The sequence below is a fragment of the Excalfactoria chinensis genome, chromosome 2 (assembly GCF_039878825.1).
Source record: "Excalfactoria chinensis isolate bCotChi1 chromosome 2, bCotChi1.hap2, whole genome shotgun sequence".
NCBI lineage: Eukaryota > Metazoa > Chordata > Aves > Galliformes > Phasianidae > Excalfactoria > Excalfactoria chinensis.
In genome coordinates, this window is record NC_092826.1 from 54,755,603 (window position 1) to 54,775,751 (window position 20,149).

At 37.3% G+C, this 20,149-nt stretch overlaps 1 protein-coding gene across 1 annotated transcript; it reads right to left on the reverse strand.

Moving 5' to 3' along the window:
- Positions 1-49: 49 nt before the first annotated feature.
- On the reverse strand, positions 50-20,062 carry FBXO15 (F-box protein 15). Its single transcript, XM_072329569.1, has 10 exons — positions 19,780-20,062; positions 17,870-17,983; positions 16,357-16,461; positions 14,175-14,402; positions 13,699-13,908; positions 13,417-13,546; positions 10,993-11,075; positions 9,663-9,808; positions 4,351-4,475; positions 50-618 (listed from the first exon to the last, which is right to left on the reverse strand). Exons 1-10 carry the CDS (start codon positions 19,974-19,976, stop codon positions 349-351), a joined length of 1,608 nt encoding a protein of 535 aa, XP_072185670.1. The 5' UTR covers positions 19,977-20,062; the 3' UTR covers positions 50-348.
- Positions 20,063-20,149: the final 87 nt, after the last annotated feature.

Here is a 20,149-nt window from a genome sequence, read left to right on the forward strand (position 1 = left end):
CTAGAGAGTGACAAGTCTTACTATAAAAGACTGAGGCAAAGAAAGTATTAAGTACCTCAACCTTATCTTATTTATTTAGACACCTTTGAGTGTAGATAAAAAAAAAACATTTATTACTAAAAATATTTCCAATACATACAGCAACAGACTATGTGATGTTCAACAGGAAAACAAACAAACAAACAATTTTTATCAATATCCCTCTCCAATTTATCCAACATCAATCAACAAATGTATGCAAAACTCGCAAACAGTATGGCCCATTCACATTAAATTTTAAACATGAAATACATAGAGTTCACTTTATTATTATTATTTTAAAGCAAAGAAAGCAACAATAAACTTATATTAGTAGCTTGTTCCATACCAATTATTAACCTTTTCAATGCTTATGTAAAGTACCAGACTGATTATGAAATACTCTTTGGTTTCTTCTAACCATACCAGCTCAGCACAGACTTTACCTTCTGAATCTGCATAGTTTGTGGTATAGATATGACCCATATAATCATAAAGGTTGGACACTTTGGAAGAGAGTTCCATGCAAACTGGGGCACTGAAACACCAGAAGGGTTTTTGAGTTTCATCCAAGACAGTAACATCCATCATGCAACAGTCCTACAAACAAAAGCAGAAGAGATTACTTTCCTACACCATGGCACGGTAAACTGTTCTATCCCCAATTTTATGGAGAAATACTAAGGAGTCAGCAGACAGCAAGTTTTGGAATGAAGGTCAAAAATTCAAAATAAAACTCAATCTTCCAATGACTACTACAAGCTAAGGTATGTACTTAGAGATGCCTTACAGAAATCAAATTTGCTTCATACAAGCATCAAAAAACCCTTGCGAAACAGAAGGTAGCACTGACACCCTAAATCAGATGTTATTTCTTGAAGACTTTTTAAGCCTTTAAAATCTGAGGTTCAAAAACAGGGATAGTCTTTTCAATGTGAGAAATAAACTTAAGTTTAAAATAAAATGCTCAGCTTCCATGAATGCAGCAATCTTTCCAGAAACACATAACGAAACCACCCTTCAGGCAGCCAGCACACACAATTACTCTATTTGCCAGCTATAAAGGAAAGGTCACTTTCTCAATGGCTGCAAGCATCAGTTCCCAAAAAGGTATTGTTTTAATACATTGTTCTCCCCTCCAAATAATTCTTTCTGTTAAAAATTTCTTGAAAATATTTCCTTAGAATGCTACGCAATTCTATCACTTTCTAAGGCTAAAATCAGGATGCCAGTTCTGGGGCACTTGCAAAGTGAAGGCTTCATGTATGTGCCTGAAAAGCACAGAGGTTAAGTATCATTGTTACTATCAGTTCTAACCTATTCTCAGCAGTTCTGAATCATTCAGTGAATCAGTCTGTCTTAATTACATTGTATATATGCACTACTTCCAGAAGCATCATTTGTTCCAAAAGCATAACACAATATCGCACATTACATGTCAAGAAAATAATTTGGAAGGCTTTATTTCTCAGTACTATATAGCTGTGTTTCTGTTGCTTTAACAGTTTTTTTCAGTGTTATTGTACTTTAAACAAACAATACAGAGCAGATGGCAAAACCTTAAATGACAAATGGAGAATCAGCCCTATGAGGGGAGGCTAAGGAAGCCGGGGCTGTTTAGTCTGAGGAAGAGGAGGCTGAGGGGAGACCTTATCGCCCTCTTCCAGTACCTGAAAGGTTCTTACAGTGAGAGTGGGGCAGGTCTCTTCTCACTAGTGACATGTGACAGGACGAGGGGAAATGGCCTCAAGTTGCGCCAGGGCAAGTTTAGGTTGGATATTAGAAAGAACTTCTTTACAGAAAGGGTGGTTAGGTACTGGAATAGGCTCCCCAGGGAGGTGGTTGAATCGCCATCCCTGGATGTGTTTAAGAGCCGTTTGGATGTGGTGCTCAGGGATATGATTCAGCAGAGGTTTGTTGTTGTGGTGTGGTGGGGTTTTTTTGTTGGTTTTTTTGTTTTGTGTTTGTTTTTTTTTTAAGAGATAGGCTACTGGTTAGGCTGCGGTTGGACTTGATGATCTTCAGGGTCTTTTCCAACCTGAGTAATTCTATGATTCTATGACATACAAAGCTTTCTTAAGTTTGTTAATACAGACTATGCTGAAAATATACAATTCAAACTAAATTTGATGATCATTTAATAACTTATATTAGCTATAAATATACTTGAAACAAAGTGAATCCTAGGGAAAGATATGTACTGTAAAAGACCCATCTCCCTACTGAGATGGCATCGGCAGCATTCAAGTCAATGTTAGTGGACCGAGTTTTTGCTCTTACCTGTACAAAATCTGGTAGATATCTTACACAGTGGTTCTGTGTTTACAATTGCTACTGAGCTAAAGAGGAGGCTCAGAACATACAGTATCTTCAGAGGACACGGCTTAGAGATGGGAATGGTAGGTCAGACTGGTCCTTGGACTTGATCTCAAAGGTCTTTTGCAACCTCGATGGTTCTGTAATTCTAAGAATTATTATTTTCTAATCTGACACCGTATATTTCAAAGGCCAAATGTGAAAAGTAAAGCAGGGAGACCCTGAGCACTGGAAGCTCTTTTTCTCCATGCGTTGTGAAGTAATTCAATAACTTATTTTTAAAACAAATATCCAGAAGTGCTTTCTTTCTTAGAATATCAGATGAAATTCAAATAAATTCAAAATAGTGTCATACACTGCTCCTGTTGCTGATTTATTTGGCCTTTGCTGGTTTTAAGAGCTTTAGAGACTTTTGTTAAAAGCTAAATTGAATTCTACTCACAGCTATGTGTCAACATGAGCAAGCTCTCAGCATAAAATGAGGCATTTTAAAAAGACTGATATTCATTTTTTCCTAAAAGCAAATATTCAGAATAACTTAAGCTGTAAATACAAAGGACAGAGCTCTCTGTTTTGCCTGATAGTTAATTCTCCAGACTTTCGTGTGATACTTAGAATTTTCATGAAAGAAAAAAGAATGCTGGCAAACAGCTGTAAATCACACAATTTCTTGATACCTGCCCAGCATGGAAGCAAAAATTCCTACTGTCTCTCATATGCTTTTTAAGGGAATGTGCTTCATTTACCTGATTTCATGCTAAGATTCCAGTAACTTTGTGTACGGGTCAAATAAAATTAACAGCATATAAAGCAAAAGTAGTTCAAGTTAAACTTTCTCAGAAGCCTAAAAAAAAAAAGCATCTGCTTTGCATTCTTATTATTACTGAACATCCACAGCTAGAAAGATTACAAATAATTGTCTTTAGAAATATTTCTTTAGCTAGAATTCCTTCTAATAAAATATACAATATCGTTATTAACAACAAGAGTAGGATTTGTTGCTCTTTTGAAAACACCTGATTCAAAACAGCTGGGTACAAACTGAGGGGGGAAAAAATGCAACTGAACATCACTGTCACCATGTAAACAAGGAATATGAGAGAAAAAACTGCTACAAATAATTAGAAAGAAAAGACTGGATGGAAACTAATTCAAGCTCAGTTCTAGTTGAGCTTCTCAGCAGATACACATAAGTTACTATGTTTTAAGATAGAATTTATATTCTTCGTTGCATGGGAAAGGCGCTTAACAGTGAAAACCATAAACAAGTACGATAACGCCTATGAACAAAGCATTATGTTATCTAACACTCCACATTTGGGCAGGAGTAGGAGAAGGGCAGTTTTAACTGTTATACTCTTTTCAAAGTAAATGTCAAAACTGAAATCAACTGTTGAACAAAATTATTTTTCAGTAAGATGTTATTTTTACCAGGAATTTTGGTACTTCTGAAATTTCAGTGCAGCTGAAATGGGTGCCTGCATGACTGCAAAGCCTACAGAACTACTCTCGATCTTTCTTCAAAACCATTCTTTCAGGATTTTTATACAAGGAAACAAATGAGAAGTCCTCTATATTACAGTCTTTTAATCCAGCTGACCCCATTTCCATGACTTAAGAGCTGAATTCTGACTTTGTGAACGCAGGCTGTATTTTCTGCCTGTGTCCACTGGCATTTCAGTATTCTCCAGAAGTTTCTAACTTTCATTGCACATACATGTTACAACATAACTGCCCAGTATTTCCCAGAGGTTCAAGATTCATTGCTCACAAGGAAAAAAAAAAGGCATCTGCACATCTGCAGTGCCTAGTTGGTCCAATGCTTCCAAGCAGGGCTAGTCAGACACAGCGTCTTTGGTGTGTTAAAAGCACTGCAGTCATCAGCAAACACGCATAATGGTTCTATCACACATTCTCTAAACCAGGACATTTTACAAAACATCATATTTAGAATGTATATACTTAATTCTAGTTTGAGATGAACATTTCCAGAAATGAGAAGAATTTCTGACTGACCTTTACAATGCCTTTAAAGGCAGTTGTTTCCCAGGATAAGCCAACTGTCCCAATAAGAGGTATGTGCTTTGTGTTATCCTTTAATCTTACAACTGTGAGCTTCAAATATCCATTTTCAATGTCACCTGAAAAATATTAAAATACATCACGTTATACTTCCACAAATAAAACCAAGTGAAATACACTGTAAATATTTTTTCTCCTCTCCCTACTTCCCTCTGTCTCTAGTTGCCACCTGCTCACCTATAAGGAAACTCAGCCATACACCACCAGCTAACTACCCAGCACATCGCAGAGAATTTAAGTCACAATTTAGAGCTTTTATGCCATGATCCAAAGTAGAAACAGCAGCTAAAAAATTTTTTTGAGTATACAAATCTGATGGCTACCTAAAGGAGTTATGCAAGATGCAAGGAACACAATTCATGTTTAATATTTCAGTCATGTGCCCCCCAGTGCCTCCATCACTGCCTCCCCTCAGAAGTCAAGGTCAACATGTAGTACATGAAATAAAGGATTAAATATCATCCCTTCATTTTTGTTTATTGTTATTAGTTGTCTGCTTCCTGAAAAGCAGGAAACATGGCTACTGAACACAGTACTCCATGTGTGGCTTCGTTAGAGCTGAGAAGAGGGGAAGGGTTACCTCGCTCCACCTGCTGGCAATGCTTTGATTAATGCAACCTAGGATACCATTAGCCTTCTTAGCAACAAGGATGTATTGCTGTGTCATGTTCAGCTTGGTGCCCACAAGGACACTCAGGTTGCTTTCTGTAAAGCTGCTTTCCAGCTAGGTGGCATCCAGTAAGTACTGATGTCTGGGATCATTCCTCCCCAGATGCAAAGCTTCACACTTCTTGAACATCATGAGGAATTCCTACAGCCTGTTGAGGTTCTTCTGGATGGCAGCACAATGACCAGAGAAAGATCTGTCACTCCATCCTAGTTTTCTATCATTAGCAAGCTTCTAAGAAAACACTCTGACTCACTGCTAGGTCATTTTTAAAAATATTAAATAAGACTGGAGCCCATACAGATCACTGTGTTGCTGCGCTAGTTACTCAATACCAGATAGACTCTGTGCCATGGACTAGCATCCTGTGGGCCTGGCCATTTAGCCAGGGCATATCTCAAGGCAAAACACATCACTCCTGACAGTGGCATCCATTATCCTTGCAGTGAAGTCCTATTAGAGAACTCAAAGAGGAAAAAACAAACAGAAAAAACCCTCCCAGGTTCCAGTTCAATGCGAAAAAGTGCGCTAAGTATACCTGATGCCTACCCAAGTTGTTCAGTTCCCAACTTCAGTAAATCAAATCCAATGACAAGATTTCATTGAAGATAAATATTCAGACTCTACAGCGTGAACATTTAGAGCCTGCACTTAAAGACGAGCTTTCATAAAGGAAATGTAAAATAACATCTGTCAACAAGCATTTTTTCAATGGGCTATTCAGTTACCCACAATTCAGATTTGAACAGGAGCAGCCAGACTTCTCACTTATTCAAGACAAATTAAAATTTTAATGGAATAAAGGCAGACTGAAAAAAAAATATACCACTAATAAATTAATGAAGCCCGGGATATCACCAGTGTTGCACAACCTTAATAACATGAAGCACAGAGTTGCTAGATAGGCCAATTGGGTAGGGTGTAAGAAAAGGAAAGGCAGAGCAAGGAGTATTAAAGGTGTCCAGGGAAACATGGAAGAGACAAGTTAGATAGGGCTCTCTTAAACCTGATCTATCATTTGTTTTATCGGCCCCCTTATAATACTTATAGTTCAGATTATGCAAGACAGGTATAGCAGCTGAGCAGTCTTTCAGTCAGTGCAGGTTATTGGGCATACATTTTTCCAAATAAAGGGAATACCAATATAGAGAACATATATCATGTAGTCAAACCTCAGAGAAAGATAGAAATACCTCAATAGTTCATAGGCACTTATGAGTGCCTATGTGGCCAAGTCAGTTTGTTAACCAGGTCTTAATTGTAAGCTGTGACTTGACTGTTATTTCCATAGACAATGCTGTGCTTCACCAACTCTGGGTGACAACAATATGCCTTACAGTGCTGAAATAATAACTTAAATTTGCAGACCAACCTTCAAGGTCAAGTGAAAAAATTCCAAACACACAATGGGATGTTTTACAAACAAATGTTACAAGCACTCTAGCCACAAAAAAAAACAAACACCTCATTACATTTTCAAGTCACAATACTCAAGTGACAACGAACATTAATAAACTAAAAATCTGGAGCTTAGGCTATCAAAGAACTACAAAGCTATCCTTGAAAAGTTGAAGAGCTAGGTAAATACATTTCAAGAATGTTTATTTAAAAGCTAGATGCACTATTCATGAGTTTTGGATGAGTCATATGTAAAAGTTTGTCACAGGTTTCTGAAAACAAGGCAAGTTTTCTAATACATTCGATTTGAAATCTTTTAGCATATTCCCCCCACAGTATCTGTCAACAGCAACGTATTAGCAATTCTGTTTAAACATAAGGAAACATAAAATACTAAACAACAGCCAAAACAGGGTGCTGAAAAAGCTAGCTACTGCAGCACAAGTATGAATAAAAAAATACCAAAACCTGAAGTCACACATAGTCCATCCAGTTGGTTCAATGAAGTGTGATATAACTTTTTTAATTAAACGCTATGAATTTTGCAGAGAGTTGAACACAAAACAGCAAGAATGAACATGGCATTATTGGATACTAATGAAAAGCAGATAAATAAAGCAATTAGAACAAATAAAAAAGTTATTCTGCAGAATAACAAATGGACATTCCCTGGTAACACGGAAGCGTCTACAGCTTCACAGTGTGAAAAAAGTAAGTAAAAATTCAGTATAACAACTGAAAACTGGTCTGTGCTTCAGGCTGTAAAAGCCACCTTTGGCACATCATATTAATAATTTTAACATAAATCTGAATTGGGTAGAATATTTTAAGAAAATACAAGACTTCTCACTATGTTGGAATCCTCCATGCTTCAGAGTTACCCCATGCAAATAGAAATGACTGTTGTTAAGCAGAACCTAAAGACAAAACTCAAACCATGAAATACAGGCTTAGACTAACCTACACTTTCTGAAACAGCTCCTTAACCAGAAAGAGCAAAAAGGAAGACAACAAATCACTGTGAAGCTATGTTACAGCAGAGAGCCATAAACTGCCTCACTACATCATTTTCAAACAGAAACTAAGGAGGAAACAGCATTTTCCAAAAGGAATTACTGTACAACTACATGGAAGAAAACAGATGACAGATGAGCTTATTTGCCTGCACAGCTTCAGGCTGGTTGACGTCCTCTGAGAGCAGAACAGAGTGACTTTTTCATACAGTTAAAGGACACAAAGTCAAAACAGACAAGAAAATACTGGTGATCATAAAACATCCTCTAACTATCAAAGCTACACGGCATCAGAACTTCAGCTCCTTTCTTTATAGCTTCTTATAACTTCTAAGTAGCAAAAGAGTGATACCAATAAAGAAGATGTGCCATACGGTGCTTTATCTTTTGCAGCTGGACAGCTAGGAGCCTCAAAATTTCATTGTAGTGAATAAAACACAGCACTTACCTCACAAACAAGCAAACAAAAGCTCAGAAAAACAACCACCCACATTCTTTGGGAAATTCACAAAAAAACAAATTATTTTCTTCTAAAGGTATAAAGAGGACTCCTGTCATAACATCTCAGTAGAGATTTCTATTGCTGTGTGACTAGAAATTCACTGACGTTTAATCTTCCTCTTGTTTCTTTATTTCAAGCTTGGATCTTTTGAGGAAATATGAAAACGTTTCAAATGTTTCAAATTCAAAGGACTACAACACTTCATGCTACACAAAAGCCTATGGTCTGAATTCGAGCTCTTCCAACACTGTAAAACAATCAAGCCTGGTAACAGTGCCCTCTGCTGTCTTCTTTAAACACAGTATTTTCAGAAATCAACATAAGGCTTGTTGGTACTCTTACTAGAAAACAATAAGTAGTAATTAATTCACGGTGTTTTATCCTTAAGATTTATGAAAAACTATTTCAAGCCTGACTAAGTAATTATCTTCTGCATTCTGAACCAATATATTCACTTTGTGGGCTAGGGGAAAGGACAAGATTAGACAGGACCTCCTATTAAAAAAAAAAAAAAAAAAAAAAAAGGTAGAAAAACAGAATTTAATGCAATAAACAAGCAAGTATTTTTATCTTCTGCAGTTTCGTTGTCCATGCATTTGTCATCGGAGAGTTCAATGGGCATATTAAGTCATTAATACTTAGTTTTAACAAGTTACGGTATTCACTGACAAACATGCACATATATAAATACTTAATATTAACTGTCTCCAAGAAAAACACATCACTGGTCACCTTCACAGAATCTTGCTATAACTGAATAGCACGCAGGATGAAAAAATAAAAAGAAAGGGGCTCTGTCACCATATTAACTTATGGTTAATATAACAGTTAACATATTAACTTACTCACTTTTGTGAATGAAAGATGGCAGCAGAAGAGATCTTTGCTAGTAAAGCTTACTCAGGAATGTAATGGTCACTTCAGGAGGATTCTTAGAGAGCCACTTGTTCCCTGCTGCTGTCAAACAGCTGTGTAGCTTTAGGCAGGGCAATGTTAAAGCCAAGCCATAAGAAAAGTTATCCATGAGGTTTTGCAAAACCTTATTGAATTATTAAGTTGGGTTTTACATTAAACCCCATTAAACAAAAAAGAACTGAAAAATACAGTTTAAAAAAGAAAATCAAGGAAAGGTTTTAATGCACACACACACACACAAAAAGAAAAGAATGGCAGAATGGGCAACCTTGCTGACCTACATAAAAGCTGTAAATCTTAAAGTCCAAAGTCTATCTTGTAAACACATTTACACATGCATCCTATTCATGTACCTACAGTCTGCTTAAGAAGAATTCTACAGAAGCATATCTCCAGATTGTCTGAGAAGAAACTCATTGTCACGTACAATACAAGAGCAGGCAAGAACATCAACCTGAGCAAAACGCTGTGCCACTACACTGAGCCAAATGAAAGCATCCTGACCATCAATTTACAGCTCAGGCCCAACGTTATGTTAATATAATAGCAGACAGACTTCACATAGAGCAAGCTTGTAAAACCTTATGAAACACCATGCAAATATAAAGAAATAATGCAACAAAAAAATTATAGTTTGCTCTAAAAATTAATGTCAGTTTCTTCCCTTAGCAGAGGTAAACTGAATATAAGAGGGAAAGCGTAACAGTAGAGACAATTTTATAAACAGACATTACTGTTCTGTGAATTCAACCTTTTCTGCAGAAGAGATTCTTGAACGTTCCGCACATGCAAGCTTGCTTTCCGCTGTGCAAATCAAGATGTAGGTTGTAGTCATGCAGTCCATATTCTGGGTCAATATCATCCAGCACAGGTTTATTAGGGGGAAGAGAGTACTGACTTTTGAGTATAAAAAAAGAAAGTAACTGAGATTAGCAACAGGGAATAACTTAACACAAAGCAATACAATATATAGACTACACTGAGGGGATAATTTTGAAGAAGTTACGAGATAAAAAAAATTAAATTAGAAGATACATATTCTCTTTTTTTTTTTTTTTTGTAATCCTTTTGAAAGGCAAACCTCTCCAGTTCATCATATTTCTCTAATAAGTTCACTAATAAACTGTCCACTCTAGCCAAAGGCAAAAAGAAAATACAACAGTCAACTTTAAGAGGTATCTGTAACACTCCTAAGTATAGACTTGTTCACGTAAGATGAAAAATGCATCATCTTAATTACAAATCTAAAAGCCAAGGGGAGATAGACTTCTCTAGAATATCAGATATTAAATTTGTTTTTGACTACTAAACTATTGCACACAAGTCATCAGTAGTGCCCAAATTCCAGAGCAAATCCTACATAGTGTCCTTTTGCTCTTCAGTGAGATTATATTAAGTCTTACCTTTAGAGACAAAAAAAGTCATACCAAGTTATAGCAGGCATGTAAGACTACTACTAGCATATATGACTGTATCTGAGCAGCAAGCTGAGCAGGTGGGAGAAGGGGAAAATACATTTCTAAAATAATCTCCTATAGCTAAAAATGTTCCCACCTTTTCAGATCATTTATAGATATTGTACACTTTAAACACAGGAATAAATAACACCTGATAGGAAATTCAGTCAGCTTTCCAACCAGATTGAAAAATACCTTACCCATTTACTAGGATTTTTCTTCTCCCCCCTTACACAACTTAAAATAATTTTCCCATGCCCTAAAATGTCTTCTTTTTCAGGTCTCCTTCAGGGAGAAGGAAATGAAAGGCCTGTCAGTGAAAAGCGAGACAATACTCGGAGGAAGAGAATATTTCTGACTTTCTCAAAATAGCAAGTACTTGTATGATTGAATTATCTCCTAAGTAGCATAACAATGGCAACATCTCAGTATAGAAATACTTCTGCATTTTCATACATAATTACCCTAACTTGTTTCTATTGAACAAGAATGGTCAATTACTGCCTAAATACAAACTCTTATCAGCAACTAATTCTAATTGTAAAACCAAAAGTTTTACTCATAAGGTTATCTTTATTACCCACAAAGGAGGGAGGAAAAAAAAAGAAGAAAAAAAAAACTTACACTGTGGCAGAACCCAAAGCACTTCTCTCAAGAAGTTGATGATAATGAAGACTCGCCATAACAAAAGCAATTTCATTACTTCCCTGCAATGATAATTAAAGTAGGTGCATTTTCATCTGGAAATACTCCTTTTTACAAGGTCTTCCTGAGCATTAAAATTCATTGATAAATACTGCTGCTTATTACTCTGCCTCTTATTGTAATAATGGCGCCATTTAACACATGGACAAATACCCCCACAACTGCTATTCTTTTCATAAGAGTACGGGATGTATGTAAAAGATCACTGCACTCCTGTTTCATGGGGAAAAGCAAGGAAACTATACCAAGGCAAAACTTAGCTCCAATAATTTGTGAATATTACCTCTCTAGCATCTACTCACCACCTTAAAGAGGATACCTAAGAAGAATTAAACAGACCTTACTCTCAGCTACCGAATACCTAAGCATCAAGCTTTACATGCATAAGGAACTATTTGCAAAGAGGGTAAACATCAGTGAGGAATACATATCTATTCAAAAGAAAAACTGAATTTCAAAGTAAAACCCTAGAAGTCTTCACTAGATTGTAAACTCCTGGAAAAACACTAAGACATACCTTCTACAGGCCTGTATAGCTCAAAGAAAAATTAGAAGTTCATGTTGAGAACTAAGCAGAGACAAAGATATATATTTATTTTTAGAATTACAGAATAGAAGGATTCTATCTCTCACTACGTTAAGAAAACCACATTTTTAAGTCCTACATTTGCATTCACATCAATGGTAAAAGTGTTCACTGTCAGCAGTCTGTTATAGTCTTGAAAAGTAGTCAACTATTGTTTTCATCTCTCTGGGTCACCTAATAGAAAATGACACACTCAATTATTTTTTAGCCATATTCATATTTATAGTTTTAATTTTACACTATGAAAAAGATATTATGAGATAGATTCATAGTCACAGCATCTCACCATCTTCCTCCTTTCAAATACCAGAAAGCCCACATAACCTATTTCTGGTAGTCAAGACTGCTAACATCAACCATTTCTGTTCTGTTGCCAGCTATGTCTAAAAAACCAAGCATTTAGATTATGTCAGGCATTTATGACTATTACATTCATCTACAACTAACTGTCTATGGTCACTCTGCTCACATAGCAAGCAAGAGCAGCTGTTCAAAAGATTAAGCAGGAAAAACGTACTAGAATGTGACAATCAATTTTTAATAAATTTGTGGAACTTCTATCTAAACCATTTCCAGGTACTAAAATTCTTCTTCCAAGCAAAGGAAGAGGTAACAAATCAGCAAAACCATAGGGACAACACAGGGACACCAATCTACTAAATAACATCTGAATAAGAAACTGTTGTTTAATTATTGGAGCTTTTCAAAGATTGAGAAAGTCAGTGTCAGGCTAGCACAGGTCAGCCAGTCCCAAGATTTCTAGGGAATGGACTCCTTTAAGTAATGGTGAAGCACATATTCTTTTTGTGGTTTTAAACAGTTCCTCTGGTAATTGTGTGCATTTGAGATAGCAAGAGATCCCAGCAGAAAATAAAAATAGTTCTGAGTGACTGTTCACAGCCTCCCTGAGCAAAGCTCCTTGCCAATGCTAAATAATTAAATCTACCTCAGTGCCATGGCAGAGGGAGCAAGGAATGGTTGCTACCCCTGAACTCAACCCAAGAGCACAATGTTTGAGCCAGAGTTCCATAGAATCTTGCTTTAAGCCACTTTAGGAAGACACCTGGGTATATCAATCCACTGCAAAGATTCAGATTCCTTCCAAGCAGGTATCTGCTTTAGAAGTTTTAACCCACTCTCTAAAAGATGTTTATCTCTAAAGGCGGCTTACAGAGACTAACCCCTTAATGTAGACACTTCAATTAGACACTGAATATCACAGAGCATCCCCACAAGGGCACTATTTACAGCCTTCCTATTGCTAAGGATAGGACACAATTACCTGGTGATGGAGACCAAAGGAAGCAATTAGCTTCCAAGTTGTCTTGTGGGAGCATATCAATTTGAATGAAAGGAACAGGTCATGTAGTGAGTGCAGGGGGTGAGAAGCACTGTCACCCTCAAACTCTGCTATTTAAAATGTATTTGAGGTCTAAAAATTTGACATGCAAAGACTGCAAAAATAAATACAACTGTTCAGTTCAGAAATAAGATTTTTAGAGTATCTAATACGTTGATATGAAACAGTTAACTTAGAGGCTTTTTTGTTCGGAGAGTGCATGTAAGCTTATGACAACTCTTTAGAATACAGTAAATCATCAAATAATTGTTTCTACCTGTATTTTCCTGCTTTTAGTTTAGACGAGATCTTTAAAATCCAAAGTAAAAATAAATAAATAAATATTTTAGAAACCTAAAAAAAACAAACCCAGAACCGAAATGATGCAATAAAACTAAAAGGCAAAATGTTTCTTTACCTTCCACAGGCCTACAACAAGTCCTGGATTCAAACTGAAGAGTTGGACAAGCTTATCAGACCCAACTGCTACACTGCTTTCAGCCAGGTGAGAAAGATAATACTCAGCAATTAGGGAACGTCGACGAGGACTGCGATAAGAACACAAAGAATGTAGAAACAAGATTATAGACATAATACGAACAGGCTCTCTAGGAAAGAAACAAGTTTACAGAGCTCCTACAGTCTCGTTATCAACATGTAACAACAATAAAAATGTCAAAAACCCTATGTTAAAACTCACCTATTCTTGCTAGGAGCCGTGCTTTGGTCAGGAAACAGTGATATAACTCCAAATAATTTTAGGGTTGATAGAACGTCCAAGCATGGCCAACTTGTGCCATCCCAAAATATACTAACAGACGTGTCCTTAAATGATAGTTGTGCCGTCTCCATTACGTGTTCCTTTTCATTCTTGTCCTTTACAACAATTACCCAGCTCAAGCCAGAGGCTCTGTCATTCAGGGATTGAGAGAGAATGGGAGTGTTTAAAAAAAAAAAACAAACAACAGAGGTTCTCAAAGTAACTATGCTTCCAACAGTGTTCCTTAATTTCAATTAATTGCTATTTATTTAGATGATTTATAGGTTATAGTTGCAACTTTACAACACGACGTGCATTTTATAGCTCTATTTTCCCATTTCCTCAGCTTTCCAAAGCCATTAATATTCTGTACATTTTTCTTAAGTAAACACCTTTTGTGAGAAGGCATTGCTTACTTTATAGCTTTTTGGTTTTTACGTGGAAGACCTGTACATGGATCCACAGGTTTAGCAAGTTGCATTACTCTAGCTTGGACAGCAGCTATTTGTTTCAAGATGTATTCTTTCTTCCAGTATCCAGGCTTTCGACCCTCCACAGCAGCACAGCTCAAAGGAGCAGTTTCCATCTGTAGAAATCTCCGTTTTGCTGGAAAATGACTGGAATAAATTTTCAGCCAGATTCCACTGGGAAAAAAAAAAAAAAAAAAAAAAAAAAAAAAAGGAAAAAAAAAAAAAAAGAAAGAAACCATAAAGAGAACAGAATACAGAGGAAAAAGCGCACAGATTCCACATTACTTAGTTATGAGCACTAACCATCAAATCACTTTAGCAGTACAATAGAAAGTCCATCTTACACAGGCAGATCTCAGTTATCACTGAGTATAATGTTAGCAGAAAAATATGAAGTCTCAGAGTACACAAATCATAAAGACATCTAACAAGGAAGCATGAATTTGCCTCTGACTGTAGACTACATGCAACTTTTGCCTCATGGTCTTAAGTACGATATTCACCTCAAGATCTCTTATTGGACACTACCACAATAAACCAGATCAATCTCTTCAAGCAAACTCAAGTGCCAGAATCTGACATGAACTGTCATTCATCATTTGACCACAGTGGCAAAATAGTCTGAGCATAAGCTAAAAGATCTTCTGGTGCTCTATCTTCTTAGTTCCTGTTATACAATTACCTTCTACCGGTGATAAAACATCATGTGACGTAGTGGTTTTCCTTCCTTTCTATGCTGGGCTTGGGGGTAGGGCAGAAAGAGGGGTCAGGAACATTTCCCTGTCTTCAACAGTTATATTGAAAACATCAATACCAAGGAATGGAGACATGATGCGAAGAGCCCAGGTGAAACACAGCACTGGGCATCACAGATGCACCATACTGAAAGAATGATAGCTCAGCTACATCAAGAGCCATTGGAGCAGCTTAACAATATGTAATTCGGGACAGCAAAGCTATTCTCAAGAAGATATTCTGTCTGAAAAAAGACCAGATTTGTCATAATTGAAATTTCTCTTCACACACCAAAAGATTTGGGGACACAGGAAGGCCCATAGAAATCCAACAGAAAGAAGTGACCCAATCTTACTGAACCAGACAGTCTCCTCAACAAAGAAAAGCGACTCATATCATATTTTTGCCCATGTAGCAATCCCTGCTGAGATTAGAAAATGGAAATGTTGAGATGGAAATACACAAACTGCAACAGTTTTATCCTGTTTTACTACTCTGAAGTTGAAAAAGCACATTAAGATACATAACCTGTGTTAACTATACAATTTTTACATATATGCATGTGATGACAGCCTCAGAAAAATTACTTTTTATATTGGATTACGACCTTCCCTTGAAATTCCTAAGTTCTAAAGGTTAACTGATCAAATTTTGGTAAACAAGTGAAATACAGATGACTACTAGTTGCAGCAACTTACTGTACAGGAATAAACTTTCTCTTTTAAATAATACCAATGCAACAGAATCCTAGGGGAAAAAATTGATACCTAGGTATGCTGGTTACCTCGTACAAACCAAAGCTCTTGATCCTTTCACAAAGCCATGTTGAAATTAGCTCAGTATAAATGATAACTAACAAGATAGTTGCTAATATTTGTTTTTGGCCTTTCATTTAGAAGTCACCACAATTGGTCAGATAGGAACAGACAAAAGCCACCAATCACTTGACTAAGTCAAATCCTCTGAAAACAAACAAACAAAAAGAGCTAAAGGAGTCAAACTTCTACAGTTATAAAAAGTTAATTCCACAAAGCTACTTGTCTGCTCACCACTAAAGACTGCCTGAGCTAATGACCCAGGGCAGGTGCTCATGAATGCAAACAGAAATAAATGCAAATTTTACAGGAAAAAAAAAAATAAACACTTAGCAATAACATATCAGAGCACTGTATTTAGGTTTTGCCTGATAATTCCCACTAAAATTAATAGGGCATGCACAGCTAAAATTGCATGCAACACGTTGTACTGTGAGCTATGCAATACACTTTCATTAGAGGAACTGGCAGTAGGCACCATTCATCAGTGCTCTGGCATCAGAGAAAATAGATTAGAAAGATTCGTAACTCAGGTAAACTCAACTGATGTACAAGTAAGATTAGAACACATTCCTTACTTATCACTGGCCAGCTGATAGAAGCGCTTATTCACACAAGCAACTTGCAGCAGGGAGATAGCATCCAAATAGGAAAATACCTTAATTAGCATTTCTGATGGCATGCTGGAAAACAGAAGAAAAAAACAGTTTGATTTATCTGTAAGTTCCAGAAACAGAAATGGCAAAGAACTTTCACACTAAACTGGAGTAAAAGAGGTTCAAAACTCCAGCTTGAGTCCCAAGACCAAGCCTCACCTCAAGAATTAATTTGCAGAGTTCAGGTTCTAATTTATCTCTTTTATCTATCATATTTGCCCACAGCAGTTCATAACAACCTCATTTTTGCAGCCTAAGTACAAGTCTAGATAAGACACAATGATTTTTCATTTTAACAGACAGAAACCCTGACCCCTTACAAAAGTATCTGCTAATAGCACAGAGTTTATTAAATAATTTTTTAAAAGTATTTTATACTCTTACTTTTTAGAGCATGGTAGTATAATATCAAAATCACCGAAGACAATACAACGCTGAGGGCCACGTCTTTTTTTTTTCCAGCTGTATCACTCAAAACACCTGCTGATTTATAAGATTTTATTCCATATATATGTAGATTTCAAGCATATAAATATAATAATGCCAGTATTCCACAGTGCAAAAATTTAGTTGTACTAAAAGAGAGCAAGCATGCCAAAACTCGCATGGTTATTTAAGTGAAAGGATTCAAACCGTGTCAGTTCAAAACAGCTAATGCATTTATTCCAGAGAAAACTTAGAAATAATCTCTTGAAAAGCTACAAATTGTTTAAAATAATATGTTTGATCTAGAATTCTCAACAGTAGTTTCTACACCCACATTACTTTTCCTTTGAAGGAAGCTTTTTTCCTCACCTTTCATATCTAACTAATAACACAAGGGATTCGAGGGATTGAACTGGTTATGAAATGAAAAACAGAAAAAAGACTAACACAGAAGGCTGCAAAATATATGAAACAAAAGAAGTTTGTTCTTAGGTGTTTTTGTAGAAACATGAAAGATTTTCAACAACGAAATACTTAATGACTGTTTGTAAGTTTCAAGTAAGGAAAGAAACATTTACTTTGGAGCACAACTGCAGTAGCTACTTTCCTTCCTCTCAGTCCACTTAACCATTTTGACTCCCTTCATAAAGTTTTACTCCAAGCTGACTTTTCTTTAGGTAAAATGGTAACATTGTTTTATTTTTAAGGATCATCATCACACCCCCTGATTTGCAAAGGACTTACTGAAGACTTTGTATGACTTGGAAAATGCGGCTTGATGTAATTTGGAAGACCTACATACTTCATGGGAACCTGAAAAGGGATGTGAAGTAGAACCATGCCTGAAAATATCACAGTGTCAACACAGGATCACAAAGAAGGTCAGGAAAGCAAATATTTTCAATACTGAACATCTGACATGGAAAGGTCCAGCACATGAACTTAATAACTTTAAGATGGTTTATAGCCTGTAAGCACTCTTCCTCTCTTAAACTGAAGATATACTTACTTCTCAATGCACACACTAGATTTCGAATTTATGGCAGGTGTCCAACGCAGCCTCTCAGCATTTACAGTTTCTGAATATTTCCTAGATCCAGCAGCAAAGCTTTGTGACATATTCCTATAAAGTAAAAGCTGTTAGTCACATCATTATACAGTGAAGAAATATGCATATTGGGATATTGGGCACACACATCTCAGCTGCGGCAAGATGGAATGCATCACATGATAACTCATTATTATCAGATAATCTGAACAATTATCACCAAGTTAAAATGCCGTCATTTAAAATTAACATCAAGAAGATGGCAGATTTAAACTCACATGTCTCTCTCCTCTGATTAATCTCTCATAGTAGTCAGATAGGAATGAATAGTGTCACACCATCAAATGCATTTGGATTTGGTAGACATCTATTAGACAGCCGCATCTCTTTTGGCACCAGAATCAGGCTCCAGACAGACCTGTACACTACATCAAACTCACTGTGTTAATCTTCTGGTTTGCAGCATTATTCTACAGGCATTTCTAAGCCATACAGCTTTACTGAGCTATTAAAAGATATCAAATAGAACTACACTTTGAAATTTTCTCAAAAGCTGTCGAGGCTCAAAAAAAGAGTTCCTTTGACTGTATAACAGAACCATATTTGAAACAGAGCTGTGCTCTCATTTCAGGTTTCCCCCTGCTAAAATACTAGCAACACTGCAGGCAGTAATTCAACAGAAGGTATCAGTGTTTTTATTGCTCAGTAATACAAAATAATTTAGACACAAATTACTTTTTTTTTTTTTAATAATTAATAAAAAAGCAATTTTGCCTACATCTAACACAAAACCTTACAAACAAACCGGCAACACATTTTTCCTAGTTTTCTGGTAGAATGACCTTCATAAGACGCCTCTTCAGAATACCTTCAAATCACTTACTTATTTTTGGATGGAATTGTTGGAAATATAACACAAAAACATACATATTTCAGTTTGGATGTCAAACTTTAATAAATTGGCAACATCAACAGCAACAAAAAAGTAACCAGATGTCAAATACACCCTGAAGGTCAAGTAAATGTTTCACGGATGCACGTTATTATTATCAAGTACATTTAGAAAATGAGATTAAGTACCAGTCTGAATCAGTTTGTAACAAACTGCACTATTCGAGAGCCATTAAAAGGATTTAGAGCCAAATTCCGTCCAAGAGCAGCTGAATTCCCTCTCTACCAATAGGGACACTCTACCCTAGAGGCACAACAACCTCAGCTGCTGTTCCGTTAGCTTTCAATTTGTAGAACTCAGTTTTGTATCAGTATTCTCACTTGTATACCCTGTAGTACTTGCAATGCGAACACTGCCCTTTATTGCTTTGCAGCTGGCCAGGGAACAAACCTACTTCAGAAAACATAGAGGAAGCTGAGAGTAGTGACAACAAACACCCATCTACTTCTCCAAATGCAGCAGTATACCTGTAGATAAACGATCATAGTGATACTCTGACTTCTGCTTTGCTCCTCAGCTAACTACTCCAAAGGCTTCTTGAAAGGTGGGCATTATCCCTTCTGTTTACAGGTTAAAAAGGGGAGGAATTAACCAGCTCTTAAGCTCCAGACTACACAACAACGTTAATAGAAATGTGTCTTCTCAACCCTGCTTCTGAACATGGAAGCAGAAGCTGTACCAGAAGGAATACACTCAGCACAAACTCCGCAGAGAAAGCCTCCCATCTATTTCACAAGTTCCAACACGCACATTTGCCACAAGGTCCCCTAGGCACCTTGCAGACGGCGTTTCCAACGGGAACAACTGAAAGGACAAGGACCCAGGCCGCCGCAGACGCTTCAATAAGTGCCAGGGGCAGCTCTGGGGGAGCAGACAACCCTCAGTGGCCTCTCCTCAGACAGAGTAGGGAAGCCATTACCTGAGCCCGGCGGCCCGGCCGTACCGAGAACCAGCAACAGGGGTAAAGGAACACTGCGGCCCAAGCCTGGCCGGAGCAGGAGCCGCTTCGCGGCCGTAATGCGGCGGCGTCCAGCCGCGGGGTGCCGCCATGGCAGCCGGTTGGCGTGGTGCGGGGTGGGGAGCGCCGCATCCCGAGGCAGGGTAGGGCGGAGCCATTAGCGGCTACACCTCGTACAGCGTTGGTTTTGAACGGCAACGAGTGCACCCACACTAGGGGCGCCGTGCTGCGTCGGCCGCGGCGATTTGAGCGTCCAAACCCAGGTCTAAGGGAAAGTGTAACTCCGGGCTCTCTGTGGGTCCGGTATGTACCGGCACGGCAGCTGCGCTGT